Genomic DNA, 14,447 nt, shown 5'->3' on the forward strand with positions numbered 1-14,447 from the left:
CTGTAAAGGGAATAGTACTAGAGCAATACCAGCCCCCTCTACTGTAAAGGGAATAGTACTAGAGCCATACCAGCCTCTCCTACTGTAAAGGGAATAGTACTAGAGCCTCCTCTACTGTAAAGGGAATAGTACTACAGCCATACCAGCCTCCTCTACTGTAAAGGGAATACTACTCGTGCCATACCAGCCTCCTCTACTGTAAAGAGAATAGTACTAGAGCCATACCAGCCTCCACTACTGTAAAGGGAATAGTACTAGAGCCATACCAGCCTCCCCTACTGTAAAGGGAATAGTACTAGAGCATCCTCTACTGTAAAGGGAATAGTACTAGAGCCATACCAGCCTCCTCTACTGTAAAGGGAATAGTATTAGAGCAATACCAGCCTCCTCTACTGTAAAGGGAATAGTACTAGAGCCTCCTCTACTGTAAAGGGAATAGTACTAGAGCAATACCAGCCTCCTCTACTGTAAAGGGAATAGTACTAGAGCCTCCTCTACTGTAAAGGGAATAGTACTAGAGCTATACCAGCCTCCTCTACTGTAAAGGGACAATTACTAGAGCCTCCTCTACTGTAAAGGGAATAGTACTAGAGCCATTACAGCCTCCTCTACTGTAAAGGGAATAGTATTAGAGCAATACCAGCCTCCCCTACTGTAAAGGGAATAGTACTAGAGCCTCCTCTACTGTAAAGGGAATAGTACTAGAGCCATACCAGCCTCCTCTACTGTAAAGGAAATAGTACTAGAGCCATACCAGCCTCCTCTACTGTAAAGGGAATAGTACTGGAGCCTCCTCTACTGTAAAGGAAATAGTACTAGAGCCTCATCTACTGTAAAGGGAATAGTACTAGAGCCAAACCAGCCTCCTCTACTGTAAAGGGAAAAGTACTAGAGCCTTACCAGCCTCCTCTACTGTAAAGGCAATAGTACAATAGCCTTACCAGCCTCCTCTACTGTAAAGGGAATAGTACTAGAGCCTCCTCAACTGTAAAGAGAATAGTACTAGAGCCTCCTCTACTGTAAAGGGAATAGTACTAGAGCCTCCTCTACTGTAAAGGGAATAGTACTAGAGCCTCCTTTACTGTAAAGGGAATAGTACCAGAGCCATACCAGCCTCCTCTACTGTAAAGGGAATAGTACTAGAGCCATACCAGCCTCCTCTACTGTAAAGGGAATAGTACTAGAGCCTCCTCTACTGTAAAGGGAATAGTACTAGAGCATCCTCTACTGTAAAGGGAATAGTACTATGGCCTCCTCTACTGTAAAGGGAATAGTACTAGAGCCTCCTCTACTGTAAAGGGAATAGTACTAGAGCCTCCTCTACTGTAAAGGGAATAGTACTAGAGCAATACCAGCCTCCTCTACTGTAAAGGGAATAGTACTAGAGCCATACCAGCCTCCTCTACAGTAAAGGGAATAGTATTAGAGCCATACCAGCCACCCCTACTGTAAAGGGAATAGTACTAGAGCCTCCTCTACTGTAAAGGGAATAGTACTAGAGCCATACCAGCCTCCTCTACTGTAAAGAGAATAGTACTAGAGCCATACCAGCCTCCACTACTGTAAAGGGAATAGTACTAGAGCCATACCAGCCTCCCCTACTGTAAAGGGAATAGTACTAGAGCATCCTCTACTGTAAAGGGAATAGCACTAGAGCCATACCAGCCTCCTCTACTGTAAAGGGAATAGTATTAGAGCAAAACCAGCCTCCTCTACTGTAAAGGGAATAGTACTCGAGCCTCCTCTACTGTAAAGGGAATCGTACTAGAGCAATACCAGCCTCCTCTACTGTAAAGGGAATAGTACTAGAGCCTCCTCTACTGTAAAGGGAATAGTACTAGAGCAATACCATTCTCCTCTACTGTAAAGGGAATAGTACTAGAGCTTCCTCTACTGTAAAGGGAATAGTACTAGAGCCTCCTCTACTGTAAAGGGAATAGTACTAGAGCCAAACCAGCCTCCTCTACTGTAAAGGGAATAGTACTAGAGCCATACCAGCCTCCTCTACTGTAAAGGGAATAATACTAGAGCCTCCTTTACTGTAAAGGGAATAGTACTAGAGCATCCTCTACTGTAAATGGAATAGTACTAGAGCCATACCAGCCTCCTCTACTGTAAAGGGAATAGTACTAGAGCCTTACCATCCTCCTCTACTGTAAAGGGAATAGTACTAGATTCTTACCAGCCTCCTCTACTGTAAAGGGAATAGTACTAGAGCCTCCTCTACTGTAAAGAGAATAGTATTAGATCCTCCTCTACTGTAAAGGGAATAGTACTAGAGCCTCCTCTACTGTAAAGGGAAAGTACTAGAGCCTCCTCTACTGTAAAGGGAATAGTACTAGAGCCTCCTCTACTGTAAAGGGAATAGTACTAGAGCCATACCAGCCTCCTCTACTGTAAAGGGAATAGTACTAGAGCCTCCTCTACTGTAAAGGGAATAGTACTAGAGCCTCCTCTACTGTAAAGGGAATAGTACTAGAGCATCCTCTACTGTAAAGGGAATAGTACTAGAGCCATACCAGCCTCCTCTACTGTAAAGGGAATAGTACTAGAGCAATACCAGCCTCCTCTACTGTAAAGGGAATAGACCTAGAGCCATACCAGCCTCCTCTACTGTAACGGGAATAGTGCTAGAGCCTCCTCTACTGTAAAGGGAATAGTACTAGAGCCTCCTCTACTGTAAAGGTAATAGTACTAGAGCAATACCAGCCTCCCCTACTGTAAAGGGAATAGTGCTAGAGCCATACCAGCCTCCTCTACTGTAAAGGGAATAATACTAGAGCCTCCTTTACTGTAAAGGGAATAGTACTAGAGCATCCTCTACTGTAAAGGGAATAGTACTAGAGCCATACCAGCCTCCTCTACTGTAAAGGGAATAGTACTAGAGCCTTACCAGCCTCCTCTACTGTAAAGGGAATAGTACTAGATTCTTACCAGCCTCCTCTACTGTAAAGGGAATAGTACTAGAGCCTCCTCTACTGTAAAGAGAATAGTACGAAATCCTCCTCTACTGTAAAGGGAATAGTACTTGAGCCTCCTCTACTGTAAAGGGAATAGTACTAGAGCCTCCTCTACTGTAAAGGGAATAGTACTAGAGCCTCCTCTATTGTAAAGGGAATAGTACTAGAGCCATACCAGCCTCCTCTACTGTAAAGGGAATAGTACTAGAGCCATACCAGCCTCCTCTACTGTAAAGGGAATAGTACTAGAGCAATACCAGCCTCCTCTACTGTAAAGGGAATAGACCTAGAGCCATACCAGCCTCCTCTACTGTAACGGGAATAGTACTAGAGCCTCCTCTACTGTAAAGATAATAGTACTAGAGCCTCCTCTACTGTAAAGATAATAGTACTAGAGCCTCCTCTACTGTAAAGGGAATAGTACTAGAGCCTCCTCTACTGTAAAGGGAATAGTACTAGAGCCTCCTCTACTGTAAAGGGAATAGTACTAGAGCAATACCAGCCTCCTCTACTGTAAAGGGAATAGTACTAGAGCCATACCAGCCTCCTCTACTGTAAAGGGAATAGTACTAGAGCCATACCAGCCTCCCCTACTGTAAAGGGAATAGTACTAGAGCCTCCTCTACTGTAAAGGGAATAGTACTAGAGCCATACCAGCCTCCTGTACTGTAAATGGAATACTACTAGAGTCAAAGCAGCCTCCTCTACTGTAAAGAGAATAGTACTAGAGCCATACCAGCCTCCCCTACTGTAAAGGGAATAGTACTAGAGCATCCTCTACTGTAAAGGGAATAGTACTAGAGCCATACCAGCCTCCAATACTGTAAAGGGAATAGTACTAGACCATCCTCTACTGTAAAGGGAATAGTACTAGAGCCATACCAGCCTCCTCTACTGTAAAGGGAATAGTATTAGAGCAATACCAGCCTCCTCTACTGTAAAGGGAATAGTACTATAGCATCCTCTACTGTAAAGGGAATAGTACTAGAGCAATACCAGCCTCCTCTACTGTACAGGGAATAGTACTAGAGCCTCCTCTACTGTAAAGGGAATAGTACTAGAGCAATACCAGCCTCCTCTACTGTAAAGGGAATAGTACTAGAGCCTCCTCTACTGTAAAGGGAATAGTACTAGAGCCATACCCTCCTCCTCTACTGTAAAGGGGATAGTACTAGAGCCATACCAGCCTCCTCTACTGTAAAGGGAATAGTACTAGAGCCTCCTCTACTGTAAAGGGAATAGTACTAGAGCCTCCTCTACTGTAAAGGGAATAGTACTAGAGCCATACCAGCCTCCTCTACTGTAAAGGGAATAGTACTAGAGCCATACCAGCCTCCTCTACTGTAAAGGGAATAGTAGTAGAGCCTCCTCTACTGTAAAGGGAATAGTACTAGAGCATCCTCTACTGTAAAGGGAATAGTACTAGAGCCATACCAGCCTCCTCTACTGTAAAGGGAATAGTACTAGAGCAATACCAGCCTCCTCTACTGTAAAGGGAATAGACCTAGAGCCATACCAGCCTCCTCTACTGTAACGGGAATAGTACTAGAGCCTCCTCTACTGTAAAGAGAATAGTACTAGAGCCTCCTCTACTGTAAAGGGAATAGTACTAGAGCCTCCTCTACTGTAAAGGGAATAGTACTAGAGCCTCCTCTACTGTAAAGGGAATAGTACTAGAGCCTCCTCTAGTGTAAAGGGAATAGTACTAGAGCAATACCAGCCTCCTCTACTGTAAAGGGAATAGTACTAGAGCCATACCAGCCTCCCCTACTGTAAAGGGAATAGTACTAGAGCCTCCTCTACTGTAAAGGGAATAGTACTAGAGCCATAGCAGCCTCCTGTACTGTAAAGGGAATACTACTAGAGTCATACCAGCCTCCTCTACTGTAAAGAGAATAGTACTAGAGCCATACCAGCCTCCTTAACTGTAAAGGGAATAGTACTAGAGCATCCTCTACTGTAAAGGGAATAGTACTAGAGCCATACCAGCCTCCAATACTGTAAAGGGAATAGTACTAGAGCATCCTCTACTGTAAAGGGAATAGTACTAGAGCCATACCAGCCTCCTCTACTGTAAAGGGAATAGTATTATAGCAATACCAGCCTCCTCTACTGTAAAGGGAATAGTACTATAGCATCCTCTACTGTAAAGGGAATAGTACTAGAGCAATACCAGCCTCCTCTACTGTACAGGGAATAGTACTAGAGCCTCCTCTACTGTAAAGGGAATAGTACTAGAGCAATACCAGCCTCCTCTACTGTAAAGGGAATAGTACTAGAGCCTCCTCTACTGTAAAGGGAATAGTACTAGAGCCATACCGGCCTCCTCTACTGTAAAGGGGATAGTACTAGAGCCATACCAGCCTCCTCTACTGTAAAGGGAATAGTACTAGAGCCTCCTCTACTGTAAAGGGAATAGTACTAGAGCCTCCTCTACTGTAAAGGGAATAGTACTAGAGCCTCCTCTACTGTAAAGGGAATAGTACTAGAGCCTCCTATACTGTAAAGGGAATAGTACTAGAGCAATACCAGCTTCCTCTACTATAAAGGGAATAGTACTAGAGCCATACCAGCCTCCCCGACTGTAAAGGTAATAGTACTAGAGCCTCCTCTACTGTAAAGGGAATAGTACTACAGCCATACCAGCCTCCTCTACTGTAAAGGGAATAGTACTAGAGCCTCCTCTACTGTAAAGGGAATAGTACTAGAGCCTCCTCTACTGTAAAGGGAATAGTACTAGAGCCTCCTATACTGTAAAGGGAATAGTACTAGAGCAATACCAGCCCCCTCTACTGTAAAGGGAATAGTACTAGAGCCATACCAGCCTCCCCTACTGTAAAGGGAATAGTACTAGAGCCTCCTCTACTGTAAAGGGAATAGTACTACAGCCATACCAGCCTCCTCTACTGTAAAGGGAATACTACTCGTGCCATACCAGCCTCCTCTACTGTAAAGAGAATAGTACTAGAGCCATACCAGCCTCCACTACTGTAAAGGGAATAGTACTAGAGCCATACCAGCCTCCCCTACTGTAAAGGGAATAGTACTAGAGCATCCTCTACTGTAAAGGGAATAGTACTAGAGCCATACCAGCCTCCTCTACTGTAAAGGGAATAGTATTAGAGCAATACCAGCCTCCTCTACTGTAAAGGGAATAGTACTAGAGCCTCCTCTACTGTAAAGGGAATAGTACTAGAGCAATACCAGCCTCCTCTACTGTAAAGGGAATAGTACTAGAGCCTCCTCTACTGTAAAGGGAATAGTACTAGAGCTATACCAGCCTCCTCTACTGTGAAGGGACAATTACTAGAGCCTCCTCTACTGTAAAGGGAATAGTACTAGAGCCATACCAGCCTCCTCTACTGTAAAGGGGATAGTACTAGAGCGATTACAGCCTCCTCTACTGTAAAGGGAATAGTATTAGAGCAATACCAGCCTCCCCTACTGTAAAGGGAATAGTACTAGAGCCTCCTCTACTGTAAAGGGAATAGTACTAGAGCCATACCAGCCTCCTCTACTGTAAAGGAAATAGTACTAGAGCCATACCAGCCTCCTCTACTGTAAAGGGAATAGTACTGGAGCCTCCTCTACTGTAAAGGAAATAGTACTAGAGCCTCATCTACTGTAAAGGGAATAGTACTAGAGCCAAACCAGCCTCCTCTACTGTAAAGGCAATAGTACAATAGCCTTACCAGCCTCCTCTACTGTAAAGGGAATAGTACTAGAGCCTCCTCAACTGTAAAGAGAATAGTACTAGAGCCTCCTCTACTGTAAAGGGAATAGTACTAGAGCCTCCTCTACTGTAAAGGGAATAGTACTAGAGCCTCCTTTACTGTAAAGGGAATAGTACTAGAGCCATACCAGCCTCCTCTACTCTAAAGGGAATAGTACTAGAGCCATACCAGCCTCCTCTACTGTAAAGGGAATAGTACTAGAGCCTCCTCTACTGTAAAGGGAATAGTACTAGAGCATCCTCTACTGTAAAGGGAATAGTACTATGGCCTCCTCTACTGTAAAGGGAATAGTACTAGAGCCTCCTCTACTGTAAAGGGAATAGTACTAGAGCCTCCTCTACTGTAAAGGGAATAGTACAGGAGCAATACCAGCCTCCTCTACTGTAAAGGGAATAGTACTAGAGCCATACCAGCCTCCTCTACTGTAAAGGGAATAGTATTAGAGCCATACCAGCCACCCCTACTGTAAAGGGAATAGTACTAGAGCCTCCTGTACTGTAAAGGGAATAGTACTAGAGCCATACCAGCCTCCTCTACTGTAAAGGGAATACTACTAGAGCCATACCAGCCTCCTCTACTGTAAAGAGAATAGTACTAGAGCCATACCAGCCTCCACTACTGTAAAGGGAATAGTACTAGAGCCATACCAGCCTCCCCTACTGTAAAGGGAATAGTACTAGAGCATCCTCTACTGTAAAGGGAATAGCACTAGAGCCATACCAGCCTCCTCTACTGTAAAGGGAATAGTATTAGAGCAAAACCAGCCTCGTCTACTGTAAAGGGAATAGTACTAGAGCCTCCTCTACTGTAAAGGGAATAGTACTAGAGCAATACCAGCCTCCTCTACTGTAAAGGGAATAGTACTAGAGCCTCCTCTACTGTAAAGGGAATAGTACTAGAGCAATACCATTCTCCTCTACTGTAAAGGGAATAGTACTAGAGCTTCCTCTACTGTAAAGGGAATAGTACTAGAGCCTCCTCTACTGTAAAGGGAATAGTACTAGAGCCAAACCAGCCTCCTCTACTGTAAAGGGAATGGTACTAGAGCCATACCAGCCTCCTCTACTGTAAAGGGAATAATACTAGAGCCTCCTTTACTGTAAATGGAATAGTACTAGAGCATCCTCTACTGTAAATGGAATAGTACTAGAGCCATACCAGCCTCCTCTACTGTAAAGGGAATAGTACTAGAGCCTTACCAGCCTCCTCTACTGTAAAGGGAATAGTACTAGATTCTTACCAGCCTCCTCTACTGTAAAGGGAATAGTACTAGAGCCTCCTATACTGTAAAGAGAATAGTATTAGATCCTCCTCTACTGTAAAGGGAATAGTACTAGAGCCTCCTCTACTGTAAAGGGAAAGTACTAGAGCCTCCTCTACTGTAAAGGGAATAGTACTAGAGCCTCCTCTACTGTAAAGGGAATAGTACTAGAGCCATACCAGCCTCCTCTACTGTAAAGGGAATAGTACTAGAGCCATACCAGCCTCCTCTACTGTAAAGGGAATAGTACTGGAGCCTCCTCTACTGTAAAGGGAATAGTACTAGAGCATCCTCTACTGTAAAGGGAATAGTACTAGAGCCATACCAGCCTCCTCTACTGTAAAGGGAATAGTACTAGAGCAATACCAGCCTCCTCTACTGTAAAGGGAATAGACCTAGAGCCATACCAGCCTCCTCTACTGTAACGGGAATAGTACTAGAGCCTCCTCTACTGTAAAGAGAATAGTACTAGAGCTTCCTCTACTGTAAAGGGAATAGTACTAGAGCCTCCTCTACTGTAAAGGGAATAGTACTAGAGCCTCCTCTACTGTAAAGGGAATAGTACTAGAGCCTCCTCTACTGTAAAGGGAATAGTACTAGAGCAATACCAGCCTCCTCTACTGTAAAGGGAATAGTACTAGAGCCATACCAGCCTCCTCTACTGTAAAGGGAATAGTACTAGAGCCATACCAGCCTCCCCTACTGTAAAGGGAATAGTACTAGAGCCTCCTCTACTGTAAAGGGAATAGTACTAGAGCCATACCAGCCTCCTGTACTGTAAAGGGAATACTACTAGAGTCATACCAGCCTCCTCTACTGTAAAGAGAATAGTACTAGAGCCATACCAGCCTCCCCTACTGTAAAGGGAATAGTACTAGAGCATCCTCTACTGTAAAGGGAATAGTATTAGAGCAATACCAGCCTCCTCTACTGTAAAGGGAATAGTACTATAGCATCCTCTACTGTAAAGGGAATAGTACTAGAGCAATACCAGCCTCCTCTACTGTACAGGGAATAGTACTAGAGCCTCCTCTACTGTAAAGGGAATAGTACTAGAGCAATACCAGCCTCCTCTACTGTAAAGGGAATAGTACTAAAGCCTCCTCTTGTCACGACTTCCGCCGAGGTCGGCCCTTCTCCTTGTTCGGGTGGTGTTCGGCGGTCGACGTCGCCGGCTTTCTAGTCACCATCGATCTATTTTTCAGTTTCGTTTTGTTTTGTCTGTATTGTACACACCTGGTATCAATTCCCCCCATCATGTTCCCTATTTAACCACTCTGTCTTTCATTGATGTTTGTCCGTGATTGTTTGTACGTTAGGTGTTGATTTCGATACGTGTTCGTATTTGTTTCTTTCCATTTTATGGAATTGTGCATATATTTTGAGTAAAGACTCTGTGGTTTTCGCTCAGACCTGCTTCCTGCGTTTGACTCCAAACATTCTCCTCACACAACCCTGACAGAATCACGGACCTATTTCAAATGGAGTCAGCAGGCGCAGCCAGCCCTTCTCTCCCAGTAGAGGAGCAGGTGCAACAGCACGCAACTATGTTGCATAGGTTAGGGACAGCCATGGATCGCGTGCTGCAGACTATGGATAGATGGGAGAGAGGAGGTCTCCCGGTAAATCAGAACCCAGCACCAACCCCAGCACCAACACCAGCACCTCTACCTACACCACCATCCATCCCTCCACTGGTCGGAACCAGTGGAATTCGGCTCTCGCTTCCGGGAGCGTATGACGGAACAGCGGCCGGGTGTCAGGGTTTCCTTCTACAGCTAGAGTTATACCTGGCATCTGTTCATCCGTCCCCGTCGGGACACGAGAGGGTGGGCGCTCTCATCTCCTGTCTGACTGGTAAAGCCCTGGAGTGGGCCAACGCCATATGGGGAAGAGAGGGATCTACTCTGGATGATTATGATGACTTCTCTCGCCGCTTCCGGGCAGTGTTTGACCATCCACCTGAGGGGAGAGCGGCGGGAGAGCGATTGTTCCATCTCAGGCAGGGGATGAGGAGCGCCCAAGATTTCGCTTTGGACTTCCGTACTCTGGCCGCTGGTGCGGGATGGAATGAGCGGGCCCTGATCGATCATTATAGGTGTAGTCTACGAGAGGACGTTCGTAGGGAGCTAGCCTGCAGGGACACCACTCTCAACCTGGACCAGCTGGTAGATTTATCTATCCGGCTGGATAACCTGTTAGCTTCCCGCGGGCGTCTAGATCGGGGTCCGCCCATTCCAGAACACAGCTCCTTGGATCCAACCCCTATGGAGTTGGGAGGGGCTTCTAGGAGGGAGACCGGAGGGGGAACCACTCCATGTACTAACTGTGGACGTAGAGGGCACACTGCTGTCCGGTGCTGGGGTGTTTCTCCTGGGAGTCGAGGTAGCAGGCGGAGCACTGATGGGTCATCTCAGGTGAGTAGGCACATAACTCACCCAGAGCCTTCTGTTGCCCTCATGTGGTTATCTATAGAATTTCCTGGGTTTTCCCCACATTCCCAGCATAAGGCGCTAGTAGATTCAGGCGCAGCTGGGAACTTTATTGACCGCTCTTTGGCTCATAGCTTAGGGATCCCTATTATTCCGGTTGATGTTCCCTTCCCTGTACATGCCTTAGATAGTCGTCCTTTGGGGTCGGGGCTGGTTGGGGAGGTCACAGTGCCCATCGTTATGAGAACGCGGGAGGATCACGAGGAGAGAATTTGTCTCTTTCTGATTGACTCTCCTGCGTTTCCTGTTGTGTTGGGTCTTCCCTGGTTGGCCTCTCATGATCCGATTATTTCATGGCAACAGAGGGCTCTCAAGGGATGGTCCTGTCAGTGTTCAGGGAGGTGTGTAGGTGTTTCCTTAGGTGCTACTACGGTGGAGAGTCCAAACCAGGTTTCCACTATGCACATTCCTCCCGAATATGCCGATTTGGCACTCGCCTTCTGTAAAAAGAAGGCGACTCAATTACCACCCCATCGACCGGGGGATTGTGTGATAGATCTCTTGGTAGACGCTAAACTTCCCAGGAGTCACGTGTATCCACTGTCACAGGAGGAGACAGTGGCTATGGAGACATATGTCACCGAATCTCTGGGACAGGGATACATTCGGCCTTCCATCTCACCTGTCTCCTCGAGTTTCTTTTTTGTGAAGAAGAAGGATGGAGGTTTGCGCCCGTGTATTGATTATCGCGGATTAAATAAGATCACAGTAAAATACAGTTACCCGCTACCACTTATAGCGAGTATGACCGAGTCATTACACGGGGCGCGCTTCTTCACAAAATTGGACCTCAGGAGCGCTTACAACCTGGTGCGTATCAAGAAGGGAGATGAGTGGAAGACAGCTTTTAGCACCACTTCTGGGCATTATGAGTACCGAGTCATGCCGTACGGGTTAATGAATGCTCCATCAGTCTTCCAATCCTTTGTGGATGAGATTTTCAGGGACCTGCACGGGCAGGGTGTAGTGGTGTATATCGATGACATTCTGATATACTCCGCTACACGCGCCGAGCATGTGTCCCTAGTGCGCAGGGTGCTTGGTCGACTGTTGGAGCATGACCTGTATGTCAAGGCTGAGAAATGTCTGTTCTTCCAACAGTCCATCTCCTTCCTAGGGTACCGCTTTTCTGAGTCAGGGGTAGAGATGGAGAATGACCGCATTTCAGCCGTGCGTAATTGGCCGACTCCAACCACGGTAAAGGAAGTGCAGCGGTTTTTAGGGTTTGCCAACTACTACCGGAGATTTATCCGGGGTTTTGGTCAGGTAGCGGCTCCCATTACCTCACTGCTGAAGGGAGGACCGGTGCGACTGCAGTGGACGGCTGGAGCGGACAGGGCGTTTGGTCACCTGAAGGCTCTGTTTACATTTACGTCATTTACATTTACGTCATTTAGCAGACGCTCTTATCCAGAGCGACTTACAAATGGGAAAGTTCATACATATTCATCCTGGTCCCCCCGTGGGAATTGAACCCTGGTCCCCCCGTGGGAAATGAACCCACAACCCTGGCGTTGCAAGCGCCATGCTCTACCAACTGAGCCACACGGGACCACCGTTACCTCAGCTCCCGTGCTGGCGCATCCTGATCCTTCCTTAGCATTCATAGTTGAGGTGGACGCGTCCGAGGCGGGGATAGGGGCTGTGCTGTCTCAGCGCTCGGGTACGCCACTAAAACTCCGCCCCTGTGCATTCTTTTCGAAGAAGCTCAGCCCGGCGGAGCGAAACTATGATGTGGGGGACCGGGAGTTGCTGGCTGTTGTCATGGCTCTGAAAGCGTGGAGACATTGGCTTGAGGGGGCAAGACACCCTTTTCTCATTTGGACTGACCACCGCAATCTGGAATACATCCGGGCGGCGAGGAGAATGAACCCTCGCCAGGCAAGGTGGGCCATGTTTTTCACCCGTTTTGATTTCACCCTTTCCTACAAACCAGGTTCCCAGAACGTTAAGGCAGATGCACTGTCCCGACTGTATGATACAGAGGAGAGGTCCTCAGATCCCACTCCCCTCATTCCAGCCTCTCGCCTGGTGGCACCGGTGGTATGGGAGGTGGACGCGGACATCGAACGGGCGTCACGTTCAGAGCCCATTCCACCTGACTGTCCAGTTGGGCGTATGTATGTTCCGTTTGATGTTCGCGATCGTTTGATCTGTTGGGCTCATACGTCACCCTCCTCTGGTCATCCTGGTATCGGTCGGACGGTGCGCTGCCTTTCTGGGAAGTACTGGTGGCCCACTTTAGCTAAGGACGTGCGGGTTTATGTTTCCTCCTGTTCGGTATGTGCACAGTGCAAGGCACCTAGACATCTGCCCAGAGGGAAATTACTACCCCTTCCCGTTCCACAGCGACCATGGTCACACCTATCGGTGGATTTCGTGACGGATCTTCCCCCATCGCGGGGTAACACCACGATCCTGGTCGTTGTGGATCGGTTTTCTAAGTCCTGCCGTCTTCTTCCTTTGCCCGGTCTCCCTACGGCTCTACAAACTGCGGAGGCTCTGTTTACCCATGTATTCCGGCACTACGGGGTGCCTGAGGATATAGTTTCTGATCGGGGTCCCCAATTTACATCTAGAGTTTGGAGGGCGTTTATGGAACGCCTGGGGATCTCGGTCAGCCTTACCTCAGGTTTCCACCCCGAGAGTAACGGGCAGGTGGAAAGAGTAAACCAGGATGTGGGTAGGTTTCTGAGGTCCTATTGCCAGGACCGGCCGGGGGAGTGGGCAGCTTACATCCCCTGGGCGGAGATGGCCCAAAACTCCCTCCGCCACTCTTCTACCAACCTATCACCGTTTCAGTGTGTGCTAGGTTACCAGCCGGTCCTGGCACCATGGCATCAGAGCCAGATTGAGGCTCCTGCGGTGGATGAATGGTTTCGGCACTCAGAAGAGACTTGGAACGCTGCCCATGTGCGGTTACAACGGGCTATCAGGAGACAAAAGGCGAGTGCCGACCGCCACCGCAGTGAGGCCCCGGTGTATGCACCGGGGGACCGGGTCTGGCTCTCGACCCGAAACCTGCCCCTTCACCTGCCCTGCCGGAAGCTGGGTCCGCGGTTTGTGGGGCCATTTAAAGTCCTGAGGAGACTGAACGAGGTTTGTTATAGGTTACAACTCCCCCCTGATTATCGTATTAATTCCTCGTTCCATGTGTCTCTCCTCAGGCCGGTGGTGGCTGGTCCGCTCCAGCAGTCTGAGGTGCGGGAGGTCCCTCCGCCCCCTCTTGACATCGAGGGGGTCCCGGCGTATACCGTAAGGGCCATCATGGATTCTAGACGTCGGGCGAGGGGCCTTCAGTACCTCGTGGAGTGGGAGGGGTACGGTCCGGAGGAGAGAAGCTGGGTACCGGTGGAGGACATTCTAGATCCATCCATGCTACAAGAGTTTCACCGTCTCCACCCGGATCGCCCTGCGCCTCGCCCTCCGGGTCGTCCCCGAGGCCGGGGTCGTCGCGCTGCTGGAGCCGCGCGTCAGGGGAGGGGTACTGTCACGACTTCCGCCGAGGTCGGCCCTTCTCCTTGTTCGGGTGGTGTTCGGCGGTCGACGTCGCCGGCTTTCTAGTCACCATCGATCTATTTTTCAGTTTCGTTTTGTTTTGTCTGTATTGTACACACCTGGTATCAATTCCCCCCATCATGTTCCCTATTTAACCACTCTGTCTTTCATTGATGTTTGTCCGTGATTGTTTGTACGTTAGGTGTTGATTTCGATACGTGTTCGTATTTGTTTCTTTCCATTTTATGGAATTGTGCATATATTTTGAGTAAAGACTCTGTGGTTTTCGCTCAGACCTGCTTCCTGCGTTTGACTCCAAACATTCCCCTCACACAACCCTGACACCTCTACTGTAAAGGGAATAGTACTATAGCCATACCAGCCTCCTCTACTGTAAAGGGGATAGTACTAGAGCAATACCAGCCTCCCCTACTGTAAAGGGAATAGTACTAGAGCCATACCAGCCTCCTCTACTGTAAAGGGAATAATACTAGAGCCTCCT

The 14,447-nt window shown here is 47.8% G+C and overlaps 1 protein-coding gene across 1 annotated transcript; it reads left to right on the plus strand.

Moving 5' to 3' along the window:
- Positions 1-12,032: 12,032 nt before the first annotated feature.
- On the plus strand, positions 12,033-14,198 carry LOC129842165 (chromo domain-containing protein cec-1-like). The gene is made up of 2 exons (XM_055910587.1): positions 12,033-12,333; positions 13,615-14,198. The coding sequence occupies exons 1-2, from the start codon at positions 12,212-12,214 to the stop codon at positions 14,009-14,011; spliced, it is 519 nt and encodes a 172-aa protein (XP_055766562.1). The 5' UTR covers positions 12,033-12,211; the 3' UTR covers positions 14,012-14,198.
- Positions 14,199-14,447: the final 249 nt, after the last annotated feature.

This window comes from Salvelinus fontinalis, unplaced genomic scaffold (assembly GCF_029448725.1).
Source record: "Salvelinus fontinalis isolate EN_2023a unplaced genomic scaffold, ASM2944872v1 scaffold_0020, whole genome shotgun sequence".
NCBI lineage: Eukaryota > Metazoa > Chordata > Actinopteri > Salmoniformes > Salmonidae > Salvelinus > Salvelinus fontinalis.

What these genes read in the sequence shown, in the direction of transcription:
- LOC129842165 (XM_055910587.1), top strand. Translation starts at nt 12,212, where the DNA reads ATGGCTCTGAAAGCGTGGAGACATTGGCTTGAGGGGGCAAGACACCCT. An exon ending in ATGAACCCTCGCCAGGCAAG is followed by an intron (nt 12,334 to 13,614) that starts GTGGGCCATGTT and finishes GTCTCTCCTCAG; the next exon opens with GCCGGTGGTGGCTGGTCCGC.